The 14,085-nt window shown below is 40.0% G+C and overlaps 1 protein-coding gene across 13 annotated transcripts in view; it reads left to right on the top strand.

Annotated features, from left to right (window-relative positions):
* Positions 1–14,085, top strand: part of MGA (MAX dimerization protein MGA) — a 168,554-nt gene that overhangs the window by 133,413 nt on the left and 21,056 nt on the right. For 8 of the 13 annotated variants that reach the window (XM_037739445.1, XM_037739454.1, XM_037739447.1 and 5 more), the window contains 4 exons: positions 1,655–1,727; positions 2,994–3,511; positions 6,777–7,074; positions 9,319–9,942. In XM_037739445.1, coding sequence (XP_037595373.1) covers positions 1,655–1,727; positions 2,994–3,511; positions 6,777–7,074; positions 9,319–9,942 — 1,513 coding nt within the window. The remainder of the gene's footprint in view (positions 1–1,654; positions 1,728–2,993; positions 3,512–6,776; positions 7,075–9,318; positions 9,943–14,085) is intronic. The other 5 variants (XM_037739451.1, XM_037739448.1, XM_037739449.1 and 2 more) reach the window with 5 other exon arrangements.

Consider the following 14,085-nt stretch of genomic DNA (forward strand, 5'->3'; position numbering starts at 1 on the left):
TTTTTTTTTTTTTTTTTTTTTTTTCTTTTTTTTTTTTTTTTTTTTTTTAATTTCTGTGCCTTCTTTTTTCTTTTTTTTAGACAGAGTCTCGCTCAGTCACCGAGGCTGGATCGGTGTAGTGGTGCGATCTTGGCTCACTGCAACCACTGTCTCCTGGGTTCAAGCGATTCTCCCGTCTCAGCCTCCCGAGTAGCTGGGATTACAGGCACCTGCCATCATGTCTGGCTAATTTTTGTATTTTAGTAGAGATGGGGTTTCACCATATTGGCCAGGGTGGTCTTGAACTCCTGACCTCATCTGATCCGCACACCTCGGCCTCCCAAAGTGCTAGGATTACAGGTGTGAGCCATCATGCCTGGCCTGTTCCTCTTCTTTCTTATATACTTGCCTTCACTTAAAAAAAATTGGAACTAAGGAAAGAGGTTGGTCTCTCCTGATTAGTGAAAGTGGAATGGTAAAAGAGTCTAGGTGGCAATGTTTGCAACCCATGGAGGAAGCTGGCATGAGAAACTGAGGCACACATTCACAGATAATTTAAAGAGTAAGTTCTGATTTCAGTTATCCTTGTAGTTAGGCTTTACGTCTGCCCCTTCCATGGTTCAGCTGATGGCTGGGGGTTCCACCTTCACCTGTACTGCCACCTCAACATCAGTGGTGACTACCTAGAAAACCACTACAGGTATAAATCAACAGTTTTCTTTTAAACAGCAATTTGCTAATAACAACAAAAAAAAATTTAAACGTGCATATATTTTGACCCTAAATTTTAAGTGTACATGGCAGGTTGGTATATAGAAATACTAGCATGAGGGCACAAAGATGAGTAAATACGTGTATGTGTATTTACTCAAACATACACATATATAAGGCTATTCAGTGCCCTATTCTTCTTAATAATGAAAACTTGGAGGCAGAATTCCTGTTAATAGAGGATTCGATAAATAAATTAAAATGTATTATTTTTTCTGACCTTGGAGTAATTTTTAAGAATCCTGGATTTTAATTATTTATCTGTAATTGTTAGGGTGTGCATCTTTCCACATTGGCAAATTTTGTTTTCTTTCTTACTTTTTTTTTTTGGAGATAGGGTCTCACTCTGTTGCCCAGGCTGGAGTGCAGTGGCGCGATCTTGACTCACTGCAGCCTTCACCTCCCTGGCTCAAGCGATCTTTCTGTTTCAGCTTCCCCAAGTAACTGGGACCACAGGCGTGTGCCACGACTGGTGGCTAAGCTTTTGTATTTTTGTAGAGATGGGGTTTTGCACTCCTTGGCTCAAGTGATTTGCCCACCTCTGCCTCTCAGAATGCTGAGATGATAGATATGAGCCACCAAGGTGGCCTCACTTCGTGAATTTTCTGAATAACTGCCGTTTGTTTCATTAAACAGTAAATATATTTCCTTCTTTACTATAAAGTACAATGTGAATTATTTTCTTGATGACTCAGTCACTATCAAGGATATTAGGGAGCAAAACTACTTGTTTTTGCCCAAGGTTTTATATGATAGTACTGTAGCTGTGCATGTGGATTGAAGCTGTTAACATTTTAATCTTTCTAATAATTTAAACTTCTGAGAGAGATTTAGTGCTTGTGTCTCAAGTTTCTGTGAGTACTGAATATGTGTTAAATTATTTCTGTGTTACTGTCTCCTTCAGGAACCTGATTCTGAACAGCAGCCCTTAAAACAGCTCACCTGTGACTTGGAGGATGATTCTGGTAAACTACAAGGTTAGAATGAAAAGTAGATTTTAACATTTTATAGAAATTATTTAGGTCTAGATTATATTAAAAATGGGAGAAAACCCAAACCATCAATTCAGAACATGTCTGCCTACCCTATTTCAAACTTATGCCAAAAACAGGGACAATAAGTAAAAGTTTTTTCCCCCATTATTTGGTCTGTTAACACTCCTGCTCTCAAAAATAAAAGAAAACTCGTTCATGTTGATATAGCATGTTGTTGCAAGAGACATTTAGGATGGGGTCAGTGAATTTTATTTTAACCTCTTTCCAACCCCCAGTATTGGCATCATTAGCTATTGGTCCTCCATAACTGCCACCTTTGGGGAAATCTAAAGGGAGAAAGGAAGGAATATTACTGTGATTTATCTAGCAGAGGCCACTGCCAGAATTACGTTGTTAAGAGATAGTGGTCAGGGAGTTACCTATTTGATTTTGGTTATGCTTCCTAAGACTTCTGACATTTAAGCAGCAGGGCTTAACTTTCTAAAAGAAGTCATGGTACATACAAATAATGATAGTGTTTCTATAGCACATTGAGGTAAGCGGAGGAGGTTGCTGGGGTGGAGGGAGCCTGGTTGAGAGCATGAGCACCCTGAGAGGATTATGGGGTTCCTTGACATACAGGTACACTCACTGGGCAGCTGTTCTCAAGAAATCTAGGAGTCTAGTGAAATACATATCTAGTGTACATGTTGCCATGGATGGAATACTTTGGGGAGCTGAGTGATCTACATACAATGTAGAAATGGAGCAGTCATATCTAGAGGCACAGAAGTAATTCAGAAGTACTTGCAGTAGAAATTAGAGGTATAGTACACTTCAAGTCAGAGTGCTATTTTTCTTGCTGTTCTTTTGGATTGACTCTAATGTTCACATGCTTCAAACATCTTACAAGTAGCCTCACTTTCCCTGTATGGGTAGCAACATAGTAACCTATACCAGTGAAGCTTAACCTTGATTATAGGTCATGCTTTTTTGCAAGCTAACCGCTAATGTAATAATTATGGCATTTAGAGCAGTTTTAAGGGAACTCACTATTAAAGCCCAGTCAGCGGGATAATTCGGACTGTTGTAGTCTGATTGTCTGGAATTTTTCTTATTGGAAAACTCACAAATTGTGAAAGTTAATACATTTTAAGTTGCTACTGTGAAAGAACATGAGAATGTGACAGTTTTTTTCAGAGTGCCATACAAAATGTTGTGATACAGAAATAGTCTTTCAACTTTTTATTTATTATTATTTCTCATCAGAAAAGAGCTGGAAGTCTTCCTGCAATGAAGGGGAATCCTCTTCTACTTCTTATATGCATCAGCGGTCACCTGGTGGTCCCACCAAACTGATTGAGATCATCTCAGACTGCAACTGGGAGGAGGATCGGAACAAGATTTTGAGCATCTTATCCCAGCACATCAATAGCAACATGCCACAATCACTTAAGGTGGGCAGCTTCATCATTGAGTTGGCTTCTCAGCGAAAGAGCCGGGGTGAGAAGAACCCTCCTGTTTATTCTTCTCGTGTGAAAATCTCTATGCCATCATGTCAAGACCAAGATGATATGGCTGAGAAATCTGGATCAGAGACTCCTGATGGTCCATTGTCCCCTGGGAAAATGGAGGATATCTCTCCTGTGCAGACAGATGCCCTGGATTCAGTGAGGGAGAGATTACATGGAGGCAAAGGTCTGCCTTTTTATGCAGGGCTTTCTCCTGCAGGGAAGCTTGTGGCCTATAAACGTAAACCCAGTTCAAGTACATCTGGGCTTATCCAGGTGAGAATTATCTTTAATCTGGGTATAGCACCTTTTTATACCTAGGTAGTATCATGATTTTTCAGAGTCCTTTATGGGCCTGGTATCCTTTATCTTTATGTTTCCTGGGAACTGGGTGACAAAATTATTATCTCTTTTTGTAATAGGCCTAGGTTAGATGTATACCTAGAGTGAATTTTTGTCACATTTATGAACAGAAATATAGAGCCTTGTATTAGTTAATAATTTTCTTTCTTACCTTCCCAGAAAGTTGCTCTTCATAAACTTTATTGCCTGGGGCTCTAGTGATACTTTGACGATCAAGCAAGGATAGTTAGGCATTCAGTCTAGCTCTTGGAATTTATTATTAGCGGTTAGCTTTCAAAACAAAATCATGGTTAGAATGGTAGGTATAAGGGGAAGATGAAGTTGACTTTATGATAGGCAGTATATGTTTAGAAACTTGGGGAAATTTTTATTTCATTTTTAAAAATTTTATTTATTTATTTATTTGTCAGAGTCTTGCTCTGTTGCCAAGGTTGGAGTGCAGTGGCACAATATTGACTCACTGCAACCTCTCCCTCCTAGGTTGAAGCGATTCTTTGTGCCTCAGCCTCCCAAGTAGCTGGGATTACAGGTGTGTGACACCACACCCAGCTAATTGTGTGTGTGTGTGTGTGTGTGTGTGTGTGTGTGTGTGTGTGTGTTTGATAGAGGTGGGCTTTTACTATGTCACCTAGGCTGGTTTGGTACTTCTGAGCTCAGGTGATCCACTCACCTTGGCCTCTCAAAGTGCTAGGATTACAGGTGTGAGCCACCATGTACAGCTGAAAATTTTAACTTAGTAAGGTGTTATTTAAATACATACGTAAAAATTGAGCCATATTTACTTAATTATATTTTTTCTTTATTTGATTCATAGGGGTTTTGTCATTGTAATCATTATTGTAGGAAAAATATTTCTATACATGTTATTTAGTAATTCAGGTAGGTTATATTAGTAAAATTATACTGGCATCTGGAAAATTTGAAAAGAGAAGTTCTGACTTAGTGTGAGTCATAGTCAAAAAGGTTTTTCTAGCTGGGTGTGGTGGCTCACGCCTGTAATCCCAGCACTTTGAGAGGCCGAGGCAGGCTGGTCACCTGAGGTCAGGAGTTCGAGACCAGTGTGGCCAACATGGCTAAACCCTGTCTCTACTAAAAATACAAAAATTAGCCAGGTGTGGTGGTGCATGCCTATAACCCAGTTTCTCGGGAGGCTGAGGCAGGAGAATCACTTGAACCCGGGAGGTGGAAGTTGCAATGAGCTGAGATTGTGCCATTGCACTCCAGCCTGGGCTACTGAGTGAGACTTGGTCTCACACACACAAAAATGCATTTTTGTATTAGAGTAGTGAATGTGTGGAAGTGTTTGATATTACTGCAAGGTTAACTTGACTTCCATTAGATTGGCTGCTTTTAAGTTACTAAGGACTTCTCCATTAATAATGTGATTGAGCCGGGCGCGGTCGCTCAAGCCTGTAATCCCAGCACTTTGGGAGGCCGAGGCGGGTGGATCACGAGGTCAAGAGATCAAGACCATCCTGGTCAACAAGGTGAAACCTCGTCTCTACTAAAAATACAAAAATTAGCTGGGCATGATGGTGCATGCCTGTAGTCCCAGCTACTCGGGAGGCTGAGGCCGGAGAATTGCTTGAACCCAGGAGGCGGAGGTTGCGGTGAGCCGAGATCGTGCCATTGCACTCCAGCCTGGGCAACAACAGCAAAACTCCATCTCAAAAAAAAAAAAAATAAATAAATAAATAATGTGATTGATCTTCTTAAAAAACTTTTTATTGCAGTTTACTGTTGTGCATGCTATGTAAATGCTTTTGTGGGTATTTCTTGTACTCTTAATGATGAGGAGTACAGCGTTTTCTCTTTACCTTATTGATTGGTACTTTGAAAGCAGAGGTTTGCCTGATATAATTTCTTGTGAGATCAGACTCCCTAAAATACAAGCGGGGAAATTTTGTGTTCTCTTCTACCCAGGACTCACAAAGCCACCATAGAATGTGTCTGCATAAGCAGTCAGGCAACTGTAAGGTAAACTTTGGGGAAGCTACAGAGTAGTCGTCAGAGCAGTCCCAAGGGAGTTGGGAAGGGGGTCTGACCTATTTCCATATAGCCTAAAAAGTGATAGTAAAGTTTACTTTCAGGGAGAATGATCACATTTTTTTGTACCAAACTCAAGGCAGAGATAATCTTGATCTTTGGGGGAATCATCACAATTTTACTGAGGTAGCAAAGAGTAATTTTGTTTTGTGTCTCTGAAGATGGAGTTGCTTGCTGTAGCTAGTCTCCTCACCACTTCCCTACTAGAGAGTAGATTCTACCTCACTCCATCTCTCCCAACCCCCGACTTTTAAATGGTGAAAAGGAGATACAGAGAAGGTTGTCTTCTCTAGAATTACCTGGCAATATGACCTAGAGAACATGGGTAGAGACTTGGGAGGTGGGTTTTTTTTTCCCTTTAAAAACAAAAAACAAAAAAAACAACCCTCACATAAAACAGCTGCGCTGCTGCTACCCATGTTGGGTAGTCTAATCAACTGAGACAGCAGATAGGATCTTTACCTCATTTGTTGGTTCACTTTCTTCTGACCATTTAGTTAATAATCTAGAATGAGAATGAGTTTCTACCAGCATTTGTTTTGAATCCATGTTTTGCCCAAGAGATAAAAATGGTATCTTTAAAGCTAAGCCTTTTGAAAACCAAAAACTGTGAGGTAATTATGGCTTAGGTTATTGTAACAATGATTCTCTTATAACTTAAAGTATATTCACTTACATTTTTCAAATATGAAGGATGCTTGAAAGGTCCCTTGTGTGAGAGCTTCATTATGCCTCTCTGGTCTTATCAGAGACATTCCGTGGGACACAGTTAATCATTTTTGCTGATGAAGCTAATAGCTTAGCCAGAATGGCTTATTTACAAGTAAAACAATTGGATAATTCCGGTTGTTTAGATTTGTTAACTTTCACATACCTAGAATGCAGAAATGATGAGTTTGATTCTCTTTTTTCAGACAACAGAATGAAGATGAGATTAGTTCAGAATATCAAATGACTGCATTTTTTGCCTCCTGATTACTCAGATTATTCTAAATGGAAAAAGTCTTCTTTTTCCCTTTTAAATCTGAAAAATAGACTTATAAAAACTTGTAAAAATGAAGCCCCTGTCAAGGGAGAGGAGTTAGCAGGAGAATTTTATCTTTACAGAATTTCTCTTTGCCACTTGTTTCAGGTTAATGGTAAGAGTTACCCGCAGGCTAAGTTGCTATTGGGACAGATGGGGGCATTGCATCCAGCCAATAGGCTAGCTGCTTATATCACAGGCAGGTTGCGACCCTCAGTCCTGGACCTCTCAACCCTCAGTACTGTCATCTCCAAGGTAGCATCCAATGCCAAGGTGGCTGCATCCAGGAAACCACGTACCCTGTTGCCTTCAACATCCAATTCCAAAATGGCATCCTCCTCTGGCGCTCCAACAAATCGCCCTGGGAAGAATCTGAAGGCATTTGTCCCAGCAAAACGGCCAATTGGTAAGTTGGAGTGTACGTATGGTTTGGAATGGCCTATGACTTGGTGGTGGGCCAGTTGGTACAGGCTTGGAGGTTGTTAAAATTAGAGAAATATGTAATTTGGCATTATTCGTATTCTTGATGTCTGTCTTGCCTGGGCTTTTAAAATTTTTGATTTTATTTTTTAATAACACTGACCTGAAGGCAAGTTTTACAGTTGTTTGTAAGGGTTTTAGACTCTTTATTAATATAGCAAAGACTTAGGATTTTAATTTTGTTTCTAGAAAGGGAAGAGATTTAAAAATAGTTTACTATTGCTGGGTACAGTGGCTCATGCCTGTAATCTCAGCACTTTGGGAGGCTGAGGCGGGTGGATCATGAAGTCAGGAGTTTGAGACCAGCCTGGCTGACATGGTAAAACCCTGTCTCTACTAAAAATACAAAAGTTAGCCAGGCGTGGTGGTGCACGCCTATAATCTCAGCTCCTCGGGAGGCTGAGGCAGGAGAATCTCTTGAACCCAGGAGGCAGGGTTGCAGTGAGCCGAGATTGTGCCACTGCACTCCAGCATTGGCGACAGAGCGAGGTTCCATCTCCCCCCACCCCCAAAAAAGTTTACTATTTAAAATACTATTTTACTAAATTATTCATTAAAATATTTTACTAAATTAAAAATAGTTTACTCTTTTCCTATGAGGGCTGGTGTTTTTGGCATCTTGCTGAATTCTTGCTGGTGCTGTGTAAATTCTTCTGTTGGTAGTTCTTAAACTTATGAAATCAAGGAGCTAGCAAAAGCTGTTGGGGTGAGTAGTATAGGCTTAAAGTAGAAAGCTCCTATAAATACAATTTTGGCAATGTTGGTTTATTCTATTCATCTCTGTTTTGTGAATGAAAATCTCTCTTTTTTTATTTGAGACAGAGTTTCACTCTTGTTGCCCAGGCTGGAATGCTGTGGCGTGATCTTGGCTACTGCAACCTTTGCCTCCTGGGTTCAAGTTATTCTCCTGCCTCAGCCTCTCAAGTAGCTGGGATTACAGGCATGTGCCACCATGCCCAGCTTATTTTTGTATATTTAGTAGAGACAGGGTTTCTCTATGTTGGTCAGGCTGGTCTCGAACTGCTGACCTCAGGTGATCCGCCTGCCTTAGCCTCCCAAAGTGCTAGGATTACAGGCGTGAGCCACTGATGAATGCAGATCCCTTTTGCTTAACATTTAAATGCTGAAGTCTGTAATAAATTACCTTCTTGAAGCATTTGTGTTTTAGCATTGAGAGTATCTGTAGTTGGTTTATTGCATTCCTCATTTTGTTGTTTCATATCTGTTAGGAATGTTAAGTGAGCATGTCAGTTGAAATCTCTGGCTGAATGGTTAGAGTTGTGTGAAGATAGAAGGTATTTATTGTCTGCCATAAAAAGAACCTATTTTACCTCTTATAAAGCAGCTTCAATTGTGACTGAGGGGAAGTAAAACAATCCTATCCTGATCTCTTTTGAGAAATGTCTTTATATATTTTAAGAATATGTATTATATAACCATCTCATGATAGGACAGCTGTAAAGAGGTGAAAGTGCTCAGACAGGAGAAAATGGTAGAAACAAGTTTTTACATTAGAATTCGGGGGAAAAAAACCCTCTCATTTTCTTTTATCTGTTTTAGGTGATGAAGTTTTTGCTACTGTATTGTCTTTTTAGTATCCTGATAGTTTGAATATATTGCACAAGAATTTTAGTAGGAACAGTCTATTTTTAAATTTTTTTTTTCCAAGATGGAGTCTTGCTCTGTTACCCAGGCTGGAGTGCAGTGGCACTATCTCAGTTCACTGCAACCTGCACCTTCTGGGTTCAAACAGTTCTCCTGCCTCAACTTCCTGAGTAACTGGGATTACAGGCCCGCACCACCACACCCAATTAATTTTTGTATTTTTAGTAAAGTCAGGGTTTCACCATGTTGGCCAGGCTGGTCTCGAACTCCTGACCTCGTGATCTGCTGCCTTGGCCTCCCAAAGTGCTGGGATTACAGGCGTGAGTCACTGCATCCAGCCTGGAACACTCAATTTTAATCCCTTTCCTGTTAGAATTATAAGGGTTTGTTTTTGGCTGAGGCAAGTGCTTGATTTCTGAGGGTAGAAATTGGCACAAATAATGCAGGTAGGTAGTACCTGTAAGAAATTGACCCAGTGGTGCGCAATAAATGTTGGTAAGCACAGTCACTAAGAGGATAAAATATCAGAACTGAAGATTTTTGACCTGCAAATTTCTATTTGCAGCGGCTCGACCCTCTCCTGGTGGTGTGTTCACACAGTTTGTGATGAGTAAAGTTGGAGCCTTGCAGCAGAAGATACCTGGAGTTAGCACACCCCAAACCATGGGAGGGCCACAGAAGTTCAATATCAGACCTTCTCCAGTAATGGTCGTCACACCTGTGGTTTCTTCTGAACCAGTTCAGGTGTGCAGCCCTGTGACTGCTGCTGTCACTACTACCACCCCTCAAGTGTTTTTAGAAAATGTTACTGCTGTGACACCTATGACTGCTATTTCTGATGTGGAAACTAAGGAAACTACTTATTCTTCTGGTGCCACCACTACAGGGGTTGAGGTCTCTGAAACTAGTATCAGCACCCCTGTAACATCTACCCAGTCTACAGCCACTGTGAACCTTACCAAAACCACTGGGATAACTACCCCTGTGGCTTCAGTTGCTTTTCCTAAGTCTTTGGTAGCATCTCCTCCAACCATAACTCTTCCTGTTGCTTCCACTGCTTCCACCTCCTTAGTCGTGGTGACTACAGCTGCATCTTCCTCAGTGGTGACCACGCCAACTTCATCTCTGGGCTCTGTTCCTATCATACTCTCAGGAATTAATGGAAGTCCACCAGTGAGCCAGAGACCAGGTAAGGCCTAGATGTTATTAGCTGCTTTATTACTGTACAGCTATTTATATAATTTTGTGATTGTGACAGGATTATAGATATGTCAGGATAACAGTATAGGTATTTCTGTTGTAACATGATACATGTATTCGTGAAAACCTCTGCATGCTGCAAAACTGAACACTAAAATTAATAGAGCTCATGGTTAATATAGGATTGGGATAAATCACTGAAAATATATGCAGTTTTGTCACCAGAACATTAATAAAAACAATAACTGATAACCTTGAGAGAGAACTTGAACAACCTTGACTGATAGTTTAGTGGAGCTGGAGGTTGCCACTCAAAATACTCAGAAACATTAGAATGGACGTAGTGGCTGGTACTGAAATAATGCAGATAAGACTGGAGCTCGGAGCTTCTAAGATGGGCATGGGAGGAAACCTGATCTGCTGTGTGCTGAGAGCTAGGAGTGCACATCTTTGAGGAGGGAGCCCCGAATGCAAGTGTTTTCCTTTTGTGGGGTGGGGAGGGTGCTGCTTTTCAATTGGAGAGAGATGAGCAGACTTCATTGCCTTTGTCTAGTAAAAAGCATTAATGAATCAGCACTTACTTAACTGCTGGACATGAACTGATTGAAATAGAAATAAGGAGGCATATATGTTTAGGGTTCTAATATTTTTATAAACTTTTTAGTTAAAGTCTTGTTTGTTGGCTTAGATTGAGTGAATTTGAAAAGGAATATCCTACACTTCGGTAGTTTTTATATCCAGATACAAATAGCTAAAGTAAGTGGTTCTTTTAATCTACTCATAGAGGAATTAATGTGGAAAAGAGCAAGAGACTTTGCAGGTTTTGAGGGGAAATAATTACCCAATAGCAATTCTGTCTTGGCTATTGATGTTTTTCTCTTAAACATTTTTGCATTTAGTGATGTGGTCCAAATCCCTCTCTGTCTTTTATGGAAGAAGAGATTGGGAGTTAGTTTGGAGGTTGAAGTTCTGTTGAAGGGAAAAGTGAATCACAATATTAAGTGTGTTTGTCATCTGCTTCTTCCCATAAGTGAGCCCATAAAACATGATTAGTCTGATACATAGCTTTGGAAGTGAAGTTGTTAGTGAAGCTACTTTAATTTCATATTGAATCTCAACGTGCATATCTGTTATATTTTAATAGATCGTATCTTCTAAACTGTATGGATTCCAGCCTTTTCCTGTACTCTTAATTCTTTCATGAAACAATAAAGTAGTTTATTCTTCTGTAATTCTGTTGTTTCTCAGACTTCAGTTATTCAGGATATGCATTCAGATATTTTGCTCTGAGTCCCATCTGTACTGTCAACTGCTTAATATTTTTATTTAAATTACCTGCCTTTTAAATATGTAAATGTTTATTTATTTATGAGATGGAGTCTTGCTCTGTTTTAAAAGCATCTTTTACCTCTTTTTTTTTCTTTTTTCAAAACAGTCTTGCTCTTGTTGCCCAGGCTGGAGCGTGATGGTGTGATTTCGGCTCATTGCAACCTCCGCCTCTTGGGTTCAAGCGAGTCTCCTGACTTAGCCTCCTGAGTAGCTTGGGTTACAGGTGCCTGCCACCATGCCCGGCTGATTTTTGTACTTTTAGTAGAGATGGAGTTTCACCATGCTGGCCAGGCTGTTCTCCAACTCCTGAGCCTGTGATCCGCCTGCCTCGGCCTCCCAAAGTGCTGGCATTACAGGTGTGAGCCACCATGCCCGGCTGTAAATGTGTTTTTAAGAGATAGCATGAATTGGAAACCAGCATTACTCAGTATAATAGAGGTTAACCCTATAAATAAATATACCAGAAACTATAATATTTTAAAAAATGATTAAATTCCTGTTAGCTACTATATATTCTGAGCACATAACTAAAAGAAGAAAGTTAGAAAATACTAGAGTAACATTAAAGACATATCATCAAAGACTGGTAGCTAAAAATATCTTCTATAATACCATTTGATGTTAAAAAATATGTAGATAGATATATTTTTATTTTTATTTTTATTTATTTATTTATTTATTTTTTTTTTTTGAGACGGAGTTTCGCTCTTGTTACCCAGGCTGGAGTGCAATGGCGCGATCTCGGCTCACCGCAACCTCCGCCTCCTGGGTTCAGGCAATTCTCCTGCCTCAGCCTCCTGAGTAGCTGGGATTACAGGCACGCGCCACCATGCCCAGCTAATTTTTTTTGTATTTTTAGTAGAGACGGGGTTTCACCATGTTGACCAGGATGGTCTCGATCTCTTGACCTAGTGATCCACCCGCCTCGGCCTCCCAAAGTGCTGGGATTACAGGCGTGAGCCACCGCGCCCGGCCGTCTTTGAGAAATTTGATGTATTTTTTTGTGCGTGCAGAATGCCTGTCTGATAGAAAATCACATGTTAAGCTAAAGTCTTTGTTTCATTTGTTTGATTTTTTTTCTCTTGAGCAGCAAGCTTTTGAAGTTTTATTTATTAATGTTAAATAAGCTCACCAATTTGAATAGTAATGTTAGACCAGTTTCATTTATGCTTACTATTACCATGATTCCTGCTTCTTTATCTCTCTGATCTAAAAAAAAAAAAAATCTAGATTACTCGTACTGTTTTGTCCTATGTCTTTAGTATTTCTAAATATCTCTTCTAATGAGTAAAGGGCATCTGTAAGTACTATTAATGGTTTGAAATCTCTATTAATTCACATCTTCTGCATTAAATTTCTGCTTTTACTATTTTAAAAGCATCTTTTTGCCTCTTTTTTCTTTTTTTTTTTTTTAAGATGAAGTCTTGCTCTTGTTGTCCAGGCTGGAGTGCAGTGATGTGATTTCAGCTCACTGAAACCTCCGCCTCCTGAGTTCAAGCAATTCTCCTGCCTTAGCCTCCCGAATAGCTTGGATTACAGAATGCCGTCACCACTCCCAGCTAATTTTTACATTTTTAGTAGAGATGGGGTTTCATCACGTTGGCCAGGCTGGTCTCAAACTCCTGACCTCAGGTGATCCACCTGCCTTGGCCTCCCAAAGTGCTGGGATTAAAGGCATGAGCCACTGCACCTGGCCTTTTTGCGTTTTCTAAGCCAGGTTTATTTCCCTCCTTCTATGATGTCTGTTAATTTTATTACATTTTGGGGGCTTTGTCATTTTTTTCTTTTGAAAAGTAATTCCCACAAACCTTTAAGCTTTGCTTGTTAGTGAATTTTAAAAACCGAGAAGCCCTTTATAAACCAATAATTTTTTGTTCTTTATCTTCCTCAGGTAGTATAAGCTTAGAAATTCAGTCATAATTCTAGTAAATGTTATGAGCCTTAAAGTTAAATTGTGCAGCATATGGATTTTATTTAAAAAAATTAAAAAGAGGCCAGGCACTGTGGCTCATATCTATGATCCCAACACTTTAGGAGGCTGAGGCAGGAGGATCGCTTGAGCCCCAGGAGTTGGAGACCAGCCTGGGCAATAGAGCAAACTCCTTCTCTCTAAAACAAAACAAAACAAAACAAACAAACAAAAAATGTGCATCTGTGGTCCCAGCTCCTTGGCAGGCTCAGCCTGGAAGTTTGAGGCAGCAATGAGCTGTGTTGGCACCACTGCACTCCAGCAGGGGTGGCACAGTGAGATCCTTTCTAAAAAAATTTTTAAAATAAAACTGAAGAATAATTTTATCATAAAGGATCTCTTTAACAGGAATCCAATTTAGAGGGATACCCATGTTTTTAGGCAGAAGTATTATCTCTTTAAATGTGCCTCTTGACAACTGATACTCTATTTTTTACCATTCTAAATGTAAAGCTCCATAATGTCTAGCTGTTCTCAGCCATAAATAGTGTATTATGAAAGTACAGAATTTCAGCAACTTTATATTTCAGATTGGAAGTTATTTTGCAGCAAGGTCAGATTCAGGGCCTTAATAGTTTTTTTGTTTGTTTGTTTGTTTATTTGACTGGGCATGGTGACTCATGACTGCAGTCCCAGCACTTTGGAAGGCCAGGAGTTTGAGACTAGCTTGAGCAACAAAACAAGACCCTGACTCTACAAAGCATAACATAATTAGCCAGGTGTAGTGACACGTTCTGGTAGTCCCAGCTACTTGGAAGGTTGAGGTGGGAGTTAGAGACTGCAACAAACTATGATTGAGCCACTGCACTGAAGCTGGGGTGACAAGTGAGACCC

This window comes from Cebus imitator, unplaced genomic scaffold (assembly GCF_001604975.1).
Source record: "Cebus imitator isolate Cc_AM_T3 unplaced genomic scaffold, Cebus_imitator-1.0 Scaffold70, whole genome shotgun sequence".
Taxonomy (NCBI): Eukaryota; Metazoa; Chordata; class Mammalia; order Primates; family Cebidae; genus Cebus; species Cebus imitator.